The sequence below is a fragment of the Carex rostrata genome, chromosome 4, assembly GCF_964058835.1.
Source record: "Carex rostrata chromosome 4, lpCarRost1.2, whole genome shotgun sequence".
NCBI classification, from domain to species: domain Eukaryota; kingdom Viridiplantae; phylum Streptophyta; class Magnoliopsida; order Poales; family Cyperaceae; genus Carex; species Carex rostrata.
In genome coordinates, this window is record NC_135921.1 from 12,661,357 (window position 1) to 12,679,407 (window position 18,051).

Consider the following 18,051-nt stretch of genomic DNA (forward strand, 5'->3'; position numbering starts at 1 on the left):
CACTCTGGGAATCATGCCCGTACATGGAAACCCGGCGAATCGCCACGCAAGGACGACCCGATTATCACACTCTAGATGGGCCATTTCGGGGACCCATCCGGCGAACCGCCGCGAATTTAGCGGCCCGTTCTGTTCTGTTCTGTTCTATTCAAACACTGGGCTGCCACACATGGGCAGCCCGCTTTTCAAAAACACATGCAGAGCCGCCTCACACGGACGGCCCCAATTTAAAACAATTCATTCAAATTCCCCTTCCCAAATTCACAATTCAATTCCTGTCAAATTCAATTTCATGCATCAATAGTTCCTATCATGCAATTCTACACAATTTCAAACGAATGTTCGACATTCACAACATGCAGTTTATCCACCAGATTAAAGAAAGAATTACTTACCTCAATCCCTGCATTTTTGTATTATTTGTAAAAAGACCAGGAACCCGCACCTGCTATTGTGGTGTAGTTCGCTACCACTTCTTCGTCACTCTTTACTTCAGAACTCAGACCTAGACCATATAACACGGTTCTCAAATTAACATCTATACATTTTATTTGTCATTTAATTTGTCCGTTACTAGACCGACAGTTATGGAGTACATATGGTCCGAATATATCACTAGATATAATTAAGCAGTATAATGTTACCCTAAGATTATACATATACTAAAATTGATTTTGATCCGAACGTCTGTACATATATGAATATAATGGAATTTATTTCAAATGATATATTAATGTATATCTAATGGAATTGTTTGACCAGAAGGTCTGTACATATTTAAAAGTTGATTAAGATCATACATATAATGGAAATTATATTCTCATGATAAAAAGTATATATTATTTATAAGTTTTAGACTATAGTTCTTTGTAAATAAATAAAATAATTCTAGTGTTATCAGTGACAATTTTCATCAAATAGAATAGTAGATGTAAATCAAAAATAGTTATTTGTAATAAAAATAGTTTTAAGGTTATTAATGAATTAATCCCTAAGGTTATCGGTGAATAAATTTTCAATATTTTTCGGTGAAAATTATCCGTTTAATAAAATAATATAATATATATTATTCAAATAAAGTCTAACCTTTGAAATAATTATTCTTGCCGAACATATAAATTTCTACTAATTTTGCAAATGATACATGTATAAACCTCACAGTGTTCATAAAATTGTATAATCCATGTATATTACGACACTAGATAAGTTATTTTGAAAATAATTTGTGTAATTCATAATTATCTTCAAAACAGGTGCTAAAAGTATATACAAATACGTGTAAGACATGTTAATGAAAATGCTATAAATATAATACAAATATAATGCAGAAATTATATAATGAATAAACATAATCTCTTAAAATAAAAAAAATAGAACAATTCATCTTCATGGAATAATTCAAATTTCTTGAGATTGAATCCGAGGGTTATTTTATGAATATAAATTTATAATATAATAGTACCAAATAACTATTTGATAACCAAATAATCTTTTTATTCAAGAAATAGTTTAACTAATTGGATAAGCATATAATTTTCAGAAATCGGATCATAAGTCAATATAAACAATAAGTAATTTAATATAATATTAATATAAAATTGGAATACCTTAATTTCAGAATTTGATTTTGCAGGAAAGAGATGCGGCTTGAGTCTCCTATGGGTGCTACGAAGGAAAGAGCAATTAAATAGGGTCTCCATTCTAATCGTTGTGAATTGTTCTGAAGAAGCGGAGAGAGAGAGAGAGTAAACAGATTGGAATTAATTATGGCAGCAGTTGCGTTGCTATCTGTAATGAGAAGACGCCTTCTCAAAGTGGTTATTTGTAAGTTATTGTTTTAATTTCAGTAATTATTATAATTATATGTATTTTGGACTTATCAAAACAATATGTAAAATCGGATCTTGTATTTTGATAACTTAAATATATCATTATTTTAGTTTAGTATTTAAAATACGTGGTATTACATCCTTCCCCTCTTGAAAAATAATTTTGTCCTCAAAATTTAAATATTAAATTATATTTACTTTTATACCCTAAAAATAGAATTAATCGATAATTGTTAAATTCAAACATTAAAATGTAATTACTTTTATATCTTAAAAATATAATTAATTGAAGAAGTGTTACATTCTCCCCTCCTTTAAAAAGAATTTTGTCCTCAAAATTCACTATTACATCGTAATTACTTCTACTGATTGTTACTGACTGATACATTTTCCCCCCTTCAAAAAGAAATTTTGACCTCAAAATTCAAACATAAAATTATAACTACTTTTGTTTCGCTTTCGCTGCGCAACTCTGATTAAATTATCAAATTATTCTAAAAAAAAATATTAATAAAATAATAAATAAATTATAAGAGATGTTGACAAGAAGATTTATGGAACCAATAATTATATGAGGATTTTACTAAAGTCAAATAATATGAGATTAGATATATATTAATATAATTGATAATTAATCACTTCCATGAAATTGACAAATTTAACAAATGTTCCACTAGTGGTGAAGAATTTTCAAGACTAAATAATTTAACAAAGAACCCAAGTTAGAAGAATTGTCGCACCCCAGATTTTTACCATCCGGAGCGTAATTATATAAGTATCTTCACCCTTTTCCTTGGCCCGTCAACTTGTTAGTGAGATATTCATAACTTCAAATCGGATTACAATAACAACTCAGAATCAGTGCGACGTAGTTGGAATTCGAATCGACCATAAAATAAGGTTCTTCTCGAAGGGTGTGCAAGAAAAAGAAGAGATGTAACTTGTTTGGGTTCGACAGAAAATTGATATGGAGAGATTGAAATTAGGGTGAGGCGGCAACCAATAAACAAATGGAAACAGTTTCAAATAAAAGTATAGATGGTTATAATTTATAGAAGGGGCGGAATTGTATCAGGAGTTACCCCTTTTTTTTTCTTTTAAAATTATAAATGAATATAAATTGAAATAAATCTGATTGCAATTAATTCTTGGCGGTTACTATATAAAAAAAAAATTGCTATTTATTTGTGGCAGTTATCAAATTAAAACATATATATAATATGTATATTATTTATCATATTAAATTACTAATAAGACACAAAAAAAAAATATATAAATATATATGTTCATTTATCATACTTGATATATGAGACATCAATTTTTATAAATTAACTGTTATATTAGTCAACAATCAAAATCTTTTTACATAGACGTATAAAATATATTCAATATTACATATAAAAAAATTATATTCCAAAATAATATTAACTCAAATTTTTTTTTTTTTTTTTTTTTTTCTGGATGTTACAAAAATAATTGTTGATGATAACTTATACATCTCAACCAAATTCATTTGAATTGATATGAAAGGATAACTTAATAGATTTCGAATCATATTACACTAGTTTGAATCAAGGATAACTTAGTAGATCTTGAATCATATTCATACTAATTCGAATCGGATGAAGATATAATGAAATTATATACAATGTATCGAATAAGGAAGATATGGTTGTCTTTTGATCGAATAAGGAAAATATGGTTGTCTTTTGATTCAGTTAACATCATCACCGATAAGTTTTCAGGACATCTGGGAGTTACGAGGGACACTTCCAAATCAAGCTTTTTCAAAATATAACTTTTGTATAGTAATAGTTTCTACGACGACATATCGTAAGAGTAATTAAGATCATATTATCTAAATTCTAAAGACAAGATCTTAACGTGTTCTCTCTTAGTGGTTATTTATTGATATTGTATGTGCTGGCTCTGATACCAACTTAGTTGTCACACCCCCGGACAACCCGCCGCGCATTTATGCGCTAGGCGTTAAGCACATCACATACATCATCAATAAAAAAACATTCAACAAGCCACTTTATTTAAAAGTAAATGGAATTCACAATCAAACAGAAAAGGGACAATATGTCAGACATGGCTAGTCAAACAGTCACTGCCATGTCCACACAATATATTGTTCATACAAATATAAAATAAACAGATAGTGGCTATCTTAACAACTTCCGCTAATTTCCTCACCCGCGGCCTTCCTCCATGCTTTCTTCTTCGTTTCCTGGAACCCACATAACAGGTGGTACGGTGAGAGATCGAACTAACTCTCAGTGCGGGATTTAGTTCCAGCCCGGTGCTTTTACAAATCAATGCATTTAATTCCCCAAATAACATAAGAAGAAGGTTTTTGAATTTTTCCCCATGTCCCTATCAATTCGGATATGCAAATCACTTTAAAATAACCAGTTTTTATTCCCGCCCCTTTCTAACTCATTTCAAAAGGTTTTAAAATTCCACACTCTGGGAATCATGCCCGTACATGGAAACCCGGCGAATCGCCACGCAAGGACGACCCGATTATCACACTCTAGATGGGCCATTTCGGGGACCCATCCGGCGAACCGCCGCGAATTTAGCGGCCCGTTCTGTTCTGTTCTGTTCTATTCAAACACTGGGCTGCCACACATGGGCAGCCCGCTTTTCAAAAACACATGCAGAGCCGCCTCACACGGACGGCCCCAATTTAAAACAATTCATTCAAATTCCCCTTCCCAAATTCACAATTCAATTCCTGTCAAATTCAATTTCATGCATCAATAGTTCCTATCATGCAATTCTACACAATTTCAAACGAATGTTCGACATTCACAACATGCAGTTTATCCACCAGATTAAAGAAAGAATTACTTACCTCAATCCCTGCATTTTTGTATTATTTGTAAAAAGACCAGGAACCCGCACCTGCTATTGTGGTGTAGTTCGCTACCACTTCTTCGTCACTCTTTACTTCAGAACTCAGACCTAGACCATATAACACGGTTCTCAAATTAACATCTATACATTTTATTTGTCATTTAATTTGTCCGTTACTAGACCGACAGTTATGGAGTACATATGGTCCGAATATATCACTAGATATAATTAAGCAGTATAATGTTACCCTAAGATTATACATATACTAAAATTGATTTTGATCCGAACGTCTGTACATATATGAATATAATGGAATTTATTTCAAATGATATATTAATGTATATCTAATGGAATTGTTTGACCAGAAGGTCTGTACATATTTAAAAGTTGATTAAGATCATACATATAATGGAAATTATATTCTCATGATAAAAAGTATATATTATTTATAAGTTTTAGACTATAGTTCTTTGTAAATAAATAAAATAATTCTAGTGTTATCAGTGACAATTTTCATCAAATAGAATAGTAGATGTAAATCAAAAATAGTTATTTGTAATAAAAATAGTTTTAAGGTTATTAATGAATTAATCCCTAAGGTTATCGGTGAATAAATTTTCAATATTTTTCGGTGAAAATTATCCGTTTAATAAAATAATATAATATATATTATTCAAATAAAGTCTAACCTTTGAAATAATTATTCTTGCCGAACATATAAATTTCTACTAATTTTGCAAATGATACATGTATAAACCTCACAGTGTTCATAAAATTGTATAATCCATGTATATTACGACACTAGATAAGTTATTTTGAAAATAATTTGTGTAATTCATAATTATCTTCAAAACAGGTGCTAAAAGTATATACAAATACGTGTAAGACATGTTAATGAAAATGCTATAAATATAATACAAATATAATGCAGAAATTATATAATGAATAAACATAATCTCTTAAAATAAAAAAAATAGAACAATTCATCTTCATGGAATAATTCAAATTTCTTGAGATTGAATCCGAGGGTTATTTTATGAATATAAATTTATAATATAATAGTACCAAATAACTATTTGATAACCAAATAATCTTTTTATTCAAGAAATAGTTTAACTAATTGGATAAGCATATAATTTTCAGAAATCGGATCATAAGTCAATATAAACAATAAGTAATTTAATATAATATTAATATAAAATTGGAATACCTTAATTTCAGAATTTGATTTTGCAGGAAAGAGATGCGGCTTGAGTCTCCTATGGGTGCTACGAAGGAAAGAGCAATTAAATAGGGTCTCCATTCTAATCGTTGTGAATTGTTCTGAAGAAGCGGAGAGAGAGAGAGAGTAAACAGATTGGAATTAATTATGGCAGCAGTTGCGTTGCTATCTGTAATGAGAAGACGCCTTCTCAAAGTGGTTATTTGTAAGTTATTGTTTTAATTTCAGTAATTATTATAATTATATGTATTTTGGACTTATCAAAACAATATGTAAAATCGGATCTTGTATTTTGATAACTTAAATATATCATTATTTTAGTTTAGTATTTAAAATACGTGGTATTACATCCTTCCCCTCTTGAAAAATAATTTTGTCCTCAAAATTTAAATATTAAATTATATTTACTTTTATACCCTAAAAATAGAATTAATCGATAATTGTTAAATTCAAACATTAAAATGTAATTACTTTTATATCTTAAAAATATAATTAATTGAAGAAGTGTTACAAAATGCCTCTATTTTTTAAAACATTAATAAATCAAATTTAAATTACAAACATCAAAATAAAACCGTTAGATGTAATCTATGTTATTTACATTAGTGCGTTTCTACAAGCTCTTGATAACAATCAAAACAAAATTGATATTTCACAATTTTTTACACATACATAGATAAAATAATGTAGATCATATTCAATGGTTTTATTTTGACTTTTAAGTTTTAAATTTGATTAAAGTTCTTATAAAAATAGATGTACAATGGATGCACAATACATGGAGGCATTTGAACCCGCGTCATTGTGCTATCTATTTAATTGTGATAGATATTGATGTCGATGTCATCCACAAAAGACATTTCAACCCTTGTTGCGCATACTGGCTGAAGAGGAACTTAAGACAGAAAACAAGCAATGCAGGAGCTTGAGAACAAGCTCAAATTCAAAGAAGAAACGGTATCCAAAAAGAAAAAAAAAATTTTAATCTGGTCCGTCAGGATTGCAACAAATCCGCTAAATTTGTAATTAAGCAACATTCAACGAATGGCGTCCCATTTGGAGAGGCGGCCGAACAACAGAGAAAATTAATGGTGCAAGCCATAGCCCGTAGATCGCACGATAAATGAAAACGGGCTTTTTAGATGTTAATTAATTAACAAAAATTATTGTGGGACATGCCTATTATAGGATCTGTAGCAGAACAACCGAAGATAATTTCATCGTCAAAGACTTGTCAACGCGGTTATATATTGAACTAGTCAACTATGCATCTCTACTCGTCTTGTTAAATTCTTTATTAATCACAGAACAAACTAAAGAATATGTCAAAGATGCAAAAATCTATGGACGAAACAGATTTGACCTATTGCACCTCCAGCAAGACTAACACATAACAAAAAACAAAAACAAAAAAAAAAAACAAATTAAATCAAGTATATATTTAGGCATTAATTACCCATATATATCATAAAATCTAGATGACGGCAGCTGATCGGTCACATTGAACATTCCGAGCGTCACGGCCCACGTATAATCGTTCTTCAGCAGGTGCACGGCGATCGTTTCCGGCGGGAAATCCTTGGGCTCCACGCCATGAAAGTCGTACATCTTTTCTCGCATGTCATACCGGTTCTTTCCCTTTTCACCTATGTTAAGCCACATCCCCACAAAGATATCCTCAACACCTTCTGAATTATTCCGTGCGAATTCTGATGTCGAGATCCACACGACCAGGTCCCACGAGAGCGCATACCCCATTCCGACAAGGTAAGGCGGATTCTCAGGGTCCTTTATCATTGGTGCAAAGCCTTTGCCCCAATACACATCCTCTCTCGGCTTATCTCTTAATGATGCAACCAAATTATCGAATCGGAAATACATATCATCGTCGGCCTTAATGACATAGTCATACGGCCTTTGTTTTCCAGGAAACATGTGAGGTAAGCTCGAGAAGTACGTATATGTCTTTCCCTTATTCATGTTCTCGGTGCAGTTGAGGATGATAATGTCTTGATATGTCAGAATTTCCATGGCGATAAACATCTTTTGTTCGTCTGTGGTGAGGTTGCAGAACACAAAGCGCACATCTATCTGTGCATTTTGGATTGTTGGTTTTTGCAATGCATAGGCCATTCGTATAATCTGGCGCCGCTCGTACTTTTCTGGCAGAGTTATGATGCCGATTAGGAGTTTGAGTTCGGGGTCGGGAGCCGAGTCGGGAGGCGAAGAAAGAGATGGTGGTTGGCAGCTGGAGAGAAATTTTAGTTGGAAATTACTATTAGGGATTGCAAAGAGGAATATTATACATAGTAGTGCAAGTGGAAGAACAACCAACAAAATTAGATTTCGAGAAATATTTTTGTCAAACATGGTTATCTTCTACTTTTTTTTTGATTGTATGGTAGAGAAAAGAGGATCTTAATTTCAAGAGATGGGAAAGCTTTCTATCCTTTCTTTTCATTAATTTGCATGAAAAAAGAGACAAGGAGACTTGACTGTTGGTCTCGAAGTGAACAGGTCTAGTTTTATTTCTTGCTTTCTAAGTTGTTTGCACCATGTTTAGACAAAAAAGGTGCTGTGCATGAAAGGGAGAAGTGGTCATGTACTTCGCCTTAACTCGCCACGATTGAACATTTCGTGTCAAACGGTTTAATATTTAAAATATTTGTTACGTCGGCCCGTATCGAAAGGAACAACTCAGGAAGGTATTTTCTGGCAAGTGTCAATTATTGCTGATTGTACTGTTGGCTAAATTATATATATATATATATAGAGTGAGTCTATGGTACTATGCATATCACGGGTTGTTACCGTGCGACGACTCTATATTCGGGTTTTCAAATTTTAACGGTCGATCCGAACCGTTCATCTTGTTCTCCATATTAATATGTGTTTGGAGACCAAATTTTACATTTTTTGAAATTTTTTTACTATTTTTTTAGATTTATTGAAAATAACTGTTTTTGGATGGTCCAGAATTTTCAGATCAAGTGATTTTCTAAATATCTAAAAAAATAGTAAAAAAATTTCAAAAAATGTAAAATTTGGTCTCCAAACACATATTAATATGGAGAACAAGATGAACGGTTCGGATCGACCGTTAAAATTTGAAAACCCGAATATAAAGTCGTAGCACGGTAACATCCCGTGATATGCATAGTACCATAGACTCACTCATATATATATATATATATATATATATATATATATATTTATATATTTAGGATGGATCTTAGTATCTGACAAGAAATGATATGTTATTTCGTTTTCAACTTCAGAGAGAATATTATAATCCACCGACGAAATTTAAATACCTTTAATATAAGAAAAGGAATTATATTAATCCTTTTTAAAAAAAAATTATCAAGTAGTGTGTCTCCTTCATTAATTCTTTTAAAAAATCAAGTATATTTCTCTATGATCCAAATTTAATTCTATTTTTGAGAATAAGAGGACTCTTCTCTTCCCTCTCTTTCTTTCTATCTCTCTCTTTAAAAGCAGCAAAGAATAGAGTCCGCTATCCTAAAAAAGTGACATTCACTAGAGTTATTGAAGAGTAGCGGTCTAAGTCTTCTATGTAAATACTTGGTTGATTTATATAAACGTCTAAAGAAAAAGATGATGCTCTTTTTTTCAAAAAAAAAGTAGCAGATTTTGATCCATTCTCTATAAGTTAGCATAACTTATAATGAGAATTATAGACGGATCCAGTAAAAGAAAATGTAAGGCAATTGACTCTATTTTTTTTTAATTGTATTTATACACAGTTTTCTAGATATTTTGAGTAAAATGTTAGAATATTGTAAATTTATATTTTACAATTTACTCTCTCTTTTTTCAAAAAATGTATATTTATATATAATTTTCTAGATAGTTTGAGTAAAATGTTAGAATATTGTAAAATTTATCTTCGTTCTCACATGAAAATTTTATTTATATAATTAATTTTCAATGTGTGTCTAAACCCATAACTTAAAAGTCGGACTCTATTTCATCTTTTTCTTATCAGAACTGCACTTAAGACCATCTACTTATTACAATATTATGAATAATTTAATTTTTAACTAAATTTTTTGCTTTAGTCCAGTTTAGTATGTTATTTGCATTTTTTTTATTCATTTCACACATGTCATGGTCATGCCCATTAAAATGTCAACACATAACAGCCATAGAAGACCAGAGAAGAGATGGACTGTGACAGGAGTAGAACTAGGGTGCTCTTAAGCTCACTAAAGTTTTGGTGAGCTTAACTCTAAAACTCATCAAATCGATTTCAGATAACGAATCTGAACTGCTGAAACCCGTCTACCTTACGTGTGATGCATAACAGCCATAGTAGACCATAGAAGAGCTGAACTGTGACAGATATAGACCCAAAAGGACTTTAGCATTAATTAGGTAGAAGGTACTACTTCAATTTGTCCATTTCAAGATTACGTGAGCAGCATTTGGATCGGCTCAATATGCTCAATATTAAATATTAAAATAAATAAAAAATCCATACTAAAATTAACAAAGAAGGGTCCACTTGCACTTTTTTTATGACATTAACTTACATTCTATATTTTCAAAGTTTTTAAAATCCGAACAGTCGATTCAAACCGTTCAATATAATATATATATTAAAATGTGCTTGCAGATCAAATTTTATATTTTTTTTAATTTTTTTTTACTATTTATTAAGTATTTTACAAAATTATTGTTTTCAAACCATTAAATTTTTGTACCCATCTTAATAAATAGTAAAAGAATTTATAAAAAAATGTAAAATTTGATCAGCAAGCACATTTTAATATATCCATCATGTTGAACAGTTTGGATCGACTGTTTGAACTTTGAAAATATAGAGTGTAATCCGGTGTCATCAAAATAGAGTGTAAGTGGATCCTTCTCAACTAATAAATTCTATTGTAAAATAGTAATGTAATGTAATAATATAAATATATCTTCTATCTCACGTCTTAAAATAAATAAGTAAAAAATTAAGACCAACAAGATAAATACTAAAGTTCATAAATTGAATTTAAAAATAATAATACAATCTAAAGTTCTATATGTAGCCTAAAGTCGATAAACTAAATACTAAGATTGATAAACTAAATAATAGAATAGCAATCCAACCTAAGTTATTACTGAATAAAATAAGCTGAATATAAATACTAAGACAATAAACTGAATGATTAAGCATATAACTCAAAGTTTGTCACAATCAGGGGTGGCTAAGCCACCCCAATAAATTAAAATTTACAGTTTGTTCTTTATATTTTGTAAGTACTTATATCTTTTATTCCTTAAAATATCTATTTAGTAACACATTTTTAATATTTATTTAGTAACACATTTTTAATATTGTTCTACATTAATTAATCAAACTATTTAGTAGCACTAATGGTAGCTCCAAAGGTGAATTAACACACTACTGTACTTTTTTGCCTCCTGATAGATATTAGAAAATGGGAATTAAAATATGGATAGTTCTAAGTAATATTTAAATAATCCATAATATAATTACAATATAATTATCTGATATTTAGAAAAGTATTATTTAAATATAAATATAATTATAAATGTGTTAATTATAAGTAAAATAGGATGTATATCAAATTTAAATCAATTTAGAAGCTGTATATTGTTCCATAAATAATTTAAATTTTTTAATGGTTGAGTTAATGGTGTTTTGATGGATGTCAAGTTATATAATTACATGAAATTCTTCACATACTACTTTTTGAAAAATAAAAAATTAATGAAATTGATTTAAACTTGATACAAGCCTTCTCTAAATAATAGAGAATATATCTACATTTTTTAATTTTTATATTAAACCAAAAAATTGAACATATCAAATAAATATATCGTTAAAATTAGATATATATGCAAAAATTACCTTTAAAATAATGAGAGATAAATAATTGCAGTTTCCTATCCATTCCCAATTGTCAACATAGCAAATTAATTCCTCTTTCAATTCCTTTTACAATAAATGATGATAAATAAAACTTCAAAATAAAAAAATGGAAAAATTTAAAATAAATTAAACAGAAAATTAATTTTGAAAAGGGGAAAATAAATAAAGTCAACAACAAATTAATTTAAGTGAATTCCTGAACCCCCCACATTAAAGCCTCAATTAAGAGAGGCATTATGTTTGAACTGACTAACTTCTACTAATTGCTATATAATTTTGTCATTTTTTAAAAATTAAGAGCCCCCAATATATTCACCTACTTAATCCCCACGAAAAAAATGTCTACATCACTTATTTGTTATCAAATAAATGCAAAGCATGTGCGATGTTTATTCCCCTCTGATTGCTTCCGTGATGAACTTCTATTTCATTTTAATAGCTTTATAACGTGTACACAACAGATATATGATATACCTTAATAATATTGACAGAGTTGTTTGACTTTATGCAGCACATGAATAATACAGACAAATGAAAAAGAATATCACTAATGCACTGTATGAAGACAAATTAGCTCTGTCAATAACTTTGCTGCGGTTAAAATGTCAGAATGTTTCTACAGTGAAACATTTCATATCTGTGGGCGTAGCGACAACTATAGTGACAGTACTATAGACAATTAGACAGAGTAATAATGATTTTTTAATAATATTGTTTGTATAATATCTGTATAATTATTTTTCAGCACCTTCTTAAAATTTTTAAATTTGAAAAAATTAAATGAATTATAACATGCTATTTATTTGATATTATAAATATATTTTTGTTTGTTTGTAAAATTACAAGTATATTAATATATTATTTAAATTATAAAAATAACAAACTACTCTCATATTATATTGGTAATATAACTAATTTACGAACTTAATAGTCTTGAATTATTTTTGTTTCAGAAATTTCTTATTATGAGCGTAATAAACGACACCCTCTATTAGTGGTGTAGCTAGGATGTTTATCAGGAGTAGTCAAAAAAATAAATGGATTCACTGTATATTAAAATTGTCAAATAGCAAAGCACAATGGTCTGAATTGAATGTTAAGACCCAAATAATTTCTAGATGTTCTTGGTTCTATGTGAACCAATAATTATTTCTATTTTTATACTTAATGGACAAATACACCAACTCTATTTAGAAAGAAATATCAAATTATTTTTCTTCTCCAAAAGAGCTTTCTTTCATTTTCTTTCCAAATCAACAAAATGCTTCTTTGTTAAATTCAAAATTGAAAAAAAAAGGCCCAATCAAACAATAACTAGAAGAGAATTACGAATGGACCGAAATAAAAGCAGACAATAATCTAATTATATACATATTTATAAATACTCTGGTGATCTGGTCCATGCTGAGCTGCTGACCCTCTTAAATTGCAAAAGTATTGCAAAAATAAATAAAAAAAAGTAATGTAGGTGGAGCGTCTCTGATATTCTACTAAAATAATCATGTGTGTTGATCGGGCTAGATGGCAGTGTTGGTGATTTGAGCACGCAAGTTCAGCGACTAGAAGCTCCTATGCACCTCAAAGATATTTTTGCAACTAACTCATGACTAAGCCTGATTCGCGTCAACCATCTTAAAAGGTCGTGGTGATAATGTGTCAAGCAAAAATTCCGGTGCCAGTGTGCGATCAAGTCAGGAAAATAGTGGAAAGAGTCGGAGGATAGATTTGACTAGTCAAAATGAATCCGCATCACCCCCAGATACTTTCAAGTATAATCTCAACCGTTCTTTTCATGTGGCACGAATCTCAAAGCAGACCCCCTAAATATTTGATCCAGCTGAGCTTAATCTGGACCGTCCATTTTTATAAATTTTACCGCAGGTAGCTGGTGGGGGAGACGGACTCAGTCAAAACGGGCAAACAATGACACAACTCTGTTCTGGCCTTCTGGCTTGTACAGTAACAGCTAGATCTCATACAATACACTTCTGTACTGTATAATTTTACAGCCCATCGATTGCAATCCAACGATACTAAACAGAATAACCAAATTTCACAGTTCGTCAGAAATTGGACATTATCCCACCCCAGTTAATTTCTCAAAAATTAGTTGTGAGTTTATCTGTGCAGCAACTTGTGTTGCAGAATGAGGAGAAAAGAATATCTGAGCGCTTTTATACGGAAGCTATACTATGGAAAACACAGAAGATCTAACGTGAATTTCGAGCTGGAAATCTCCACGTGAGATCCACTTTGTGGTGCAACGTGGAGGTGGGGCCAGAACTTTATGGAGCCAAAACCACGACACGTGTCAATTCGAGCCAGTAGAAACTCGTATTTTCAACCGCTACACAGTAGACTATGAAGTAATACATACACAAAATCTCCGACGAAGGTCGATAGAACCCGGAAAAGGTAAAAAATGGAGAGCAATCACAGTACGTCACGCGTTGATTCGTATAAGAATTTTTTTGTTTTGTTTTGCGTAAGATTCGTGTAAAATGATTTTTTTTTTTCGCATGATTCAAAGTCGGTACGCGGATTCGTGTAAAATGTGCTCACCAAAAACTCTATATATATATATAAAGAGAGATGGGCTATGGTGAGTTGCGAAGTAAAGCGATTATTTTATTTCACACTCATATTTTGCAATTTTAAAGTTTAAAACGTCGATTCAAACTGCTCAACATGATTTCTATATTGAAATTTACTTGGAGGCCAAATTTTATATTTGTTTTGGAATTTTTTTATTATTTATTAAGGTACTTTGAAAATCGCCGATCTGGTAGTTCAGAAATTTTTACTGTTCACCCGGATTTTCAGATTTTCAAAGTGACTTAATAAATAGTAAAAAAATTCCAAAAAATATAAAATTTAGTTTCCAAGCATATTTTATTATGAAGAACATGTTGGAAGGTTCGAATCGGCTATTTAAACTTTGAAAATGAAGATATTGTGTGAAGTAAAATAGTCGCTTTATTTCGCAACTCACCGTAGCTCATCTCTCTCTCTATATATATATATCTATATATATATATCTATCTATATATATATATATATATTCGAGTTTTTCTTCTATCAAAATGTCGGCATTAAATTATTTGATTAAACTTGGGCTGGGATGATCTTTGATTCAAGTGATGTACAATACCCCCAGCTGTCTAATCTTTGATAATGGCATGGATTAATTTTGGGGACTGATATTAACACTAATATTTTTTTCTATTAACACAACATCTCTAAATATCTTAATTGTGTGGACAAATTTGCCCTCCTTAAATTTCACTCTAAAAATGACCATCTTTTACTTCATTTCCATAATTATTAGATCTTATATTCTCTAAATCTTCATTTTTTTCAAATATGAGAAAAAATAATCTTGTAGGAGATCGTCTGACTAAAAATAAAAGGTTTCTACTTCTGCATTTTTTTAATAAATTTAATAATTAAAATCTAGTACAATTTGGACAACAAGATACATTTATTTATATATTAAATGGAGAAAAATATGACTTTTCTAAATTATTTTTGTTACTTTCAGTTATATTATTTATAAACAATATATGTATTAAATTTTTGAAGTCACTTAATTTACGATAAAACATACATCATATTTCATATATGGATAAAATAGTTTATGCTTATAATATAACCATTGTTAAGTGGATCCATCTTCTTAAATAAAAAAAATATAATATATTTATGTTTTGTAATTATTTATTAATTGAACAGATGAAAAAAATATCTTAGTGAAAATTCACAAAATCAAGTGTTGAATGAGTAGAATGAAAAAAATCTATGTCTTTATTCAACGTTCAAAAATTGAATGAGTTATTTGTTGTAGTCATTAAATTTTATGTCGGAAAAATGTAATGACTATTCGTAACTCTTAATCAGGTCATTTTGTGATTTTACATTATAATACAAGTTTTTTTTTTCTTATTAACGTAATCAACTTTTAAGATGCATTAGAAAATAAATAAGAATACATAAACCCTTAGTGGGGTTTGAGTTAAAAAATTGTTTCTGCTTCAATTTTGATAAATTACTAATTATATGGTGGAACATTTATCGGTCGTAAAAGGTTTTAAATATGATTCATGTCCGTTACACCTAAGACATATAAGATCATCGGTCATGTATGGTAAATTAGCAATCTTTAATTTTCTAAAAGAAGAATGACACATATATATATAAAGCAATGATGATCCATACTAATAAAGAAAAAGATTAGTGAAGGGTAAAACTGTCCACACAATTAAAATATCTAAGAATGTTGTGTTAGTATAAAAAGCAGTAGTGCTAATATCGTCACCCATCAATTTTGTCAAACATAAACTAATGTTAAATAAGGAAAATGAAAACATAAATTTGGATCAATTTGGTCAAACATAAATTAATGTTAATTAAATAAGGAAAATGAAAACATTCAAATATGTTAAAGAGTCAAAAATATATAATAGGAGGAAACATAAGTTCTACAATATGACATAATTATATAATTATTTTAAACACATATTTGAAAAAATATATTAAAAATTTATTTGAGCGAAGTATACAAGTAAATTTTCTGACCTCGTCGCTCTACCACTATCTACTTTTGTTTTCACTCCAAAAGCAAGACTTTTAACTTAATTTTTCAATTCAATCCATGTCACATAAAACGAATTTGACCGAATTCACAACTAATTGATTTATAAATTAAAAAAAAATCCCTTGCTGGTGGAAACAACTCCAATTATTGTCGATTGTCGTTTCTAGTGTCAAGGGAGGTGCCAGTACCACTGTACCAGCATAAATAGCAAAAATTCTCGAGAATTTTTTTTTAATAAAAAAAAAAATTAACATTGGAAATTAAAATTAAGAGGTCTCTGTATTGTGCTATTTGAAAATTCTTCAGATTTTTCTCAAAAAAGACTATATATGAGGTTTCCTTATATACTTCAGACTCGACAAATTATACGATTGCATTGCGTTGTCCAACGACTCTATATATATATATATATATATATATATGAAATCGGTGATAATACCACTATTTTTTTAAATATATATATATATATATAATGGAGAAAAGGTAATGTCCCCCGGGCTACAGTCCCCAAAAAATTCCTGTGTATAAAAGTCTTTCATTTTTAGCTTAGTTCTGATGCATTTTTAACTGCCACAACTGTCATAATTTTAACTGTTATAATTTTAAGTACACTATGTATGTTTACAGAATTATATGTGTATGCTTATAGGATACTATGTGTATGTTTACAGGATAATATGTGTATGTTTACAGGATATTTCAACTGCTATAATTTTAAGTACACTATGTATGTTTACAGAATTATATGTGTATGTTTATAGGATAATATGTGTATGTTTACAGGATAATATGTGTATGTTTACAGGATATTATGTGTAGGTGGTCCCAACAGCTGTCACGCGTTTTCGACAGCTGTCACGTGTTTTTAACCGCTTTCACGCGTTTTTAACAGCTTTCACGTGTTTTTATGTTTACAGGATTTGTTGAATTAGTTTACATGATTTAGTATTGATGTTTACAGGATTTAGTATTGATGTTTACAGAATTAGTTGAAAATCTCCGGGGATTTTTGGGAGACTGGAGTTGGGGACTGTTAGCTGCTTCCTATATAATGAGGACGGATCAAGTTACAACAATTTTTGAGTTACAACAAGTTACAACAAGTATTTTCTACATTTTCAAAGTCCAAATCGTCGATCCAAACCGTTAGATGTGATCTCTACAATAAAATGTGCTTGGAGACCAAAATTTTACATTTTTTGGAATTTTTTTTACTATTTATTAAGATGAGTATAAAAACTAATCAAAATCAGATCATTGAATTTTGTACCCATCTTAATAAATAGTAAAAAAATTTCAAAAAATGTAAAATTTGGTCTCTAAGCACATTTTATTGTAGAGATCACATCTAACGATTTAGATCGACGATTTGGACTTTAAAAACATATATAATATTTGTTGTAACTTGTTGTAACTCAAAAATGATTGTAATCCTCGTATATAATATCTATGCCATTGACAATTCCCCTCGTATATAATATCTATGCCATTGAAAATTCCCGGGGGAAGCGGTCATGACCAGTACACATTAATAATAGAAGCCAGAGAAAGAATCCTATTTCTTTAACATTTAACAAATTAACATTGTACACAACAAAAGAACATTTGTACACTGGTAAAAACAAAACAGCCG

At 29.8% G+C, this 18,051-nt stretch overlaps 1 protein-coding gene across 1 annotated transcript; it reads right to left on the reverse strand.

The window, feature by feature from the left end:
• Positions 1-7,368: 7,368 nt before the first annotated feature.
• Positions 7,369-8,286, reverse strand: LOC144553261 (hydroxyproline O-galactosyltransferase GALT3-like). Its single transcript, XM_078301358.1, has one exon. The coding sequence runs from the start codon at positions 8,284-8,286 to the stop codon at positions 7,369-7,371; it is 918 nt and encodes a 305-aa protein (XP_078157484.1).
• Positions 8,287-18,051: the final 9,765 nt, after the last annotated feature.

Excerpts from the sequence above, each read along its gene's own strand:
- LOC144553261 (XM_078301358.1), bottom strand. The coding sequence starts at position 8,286 with ATGTTTGACAAAAATATTTCTCGAAATCTAATTTTGTTGGTTGTTCTT.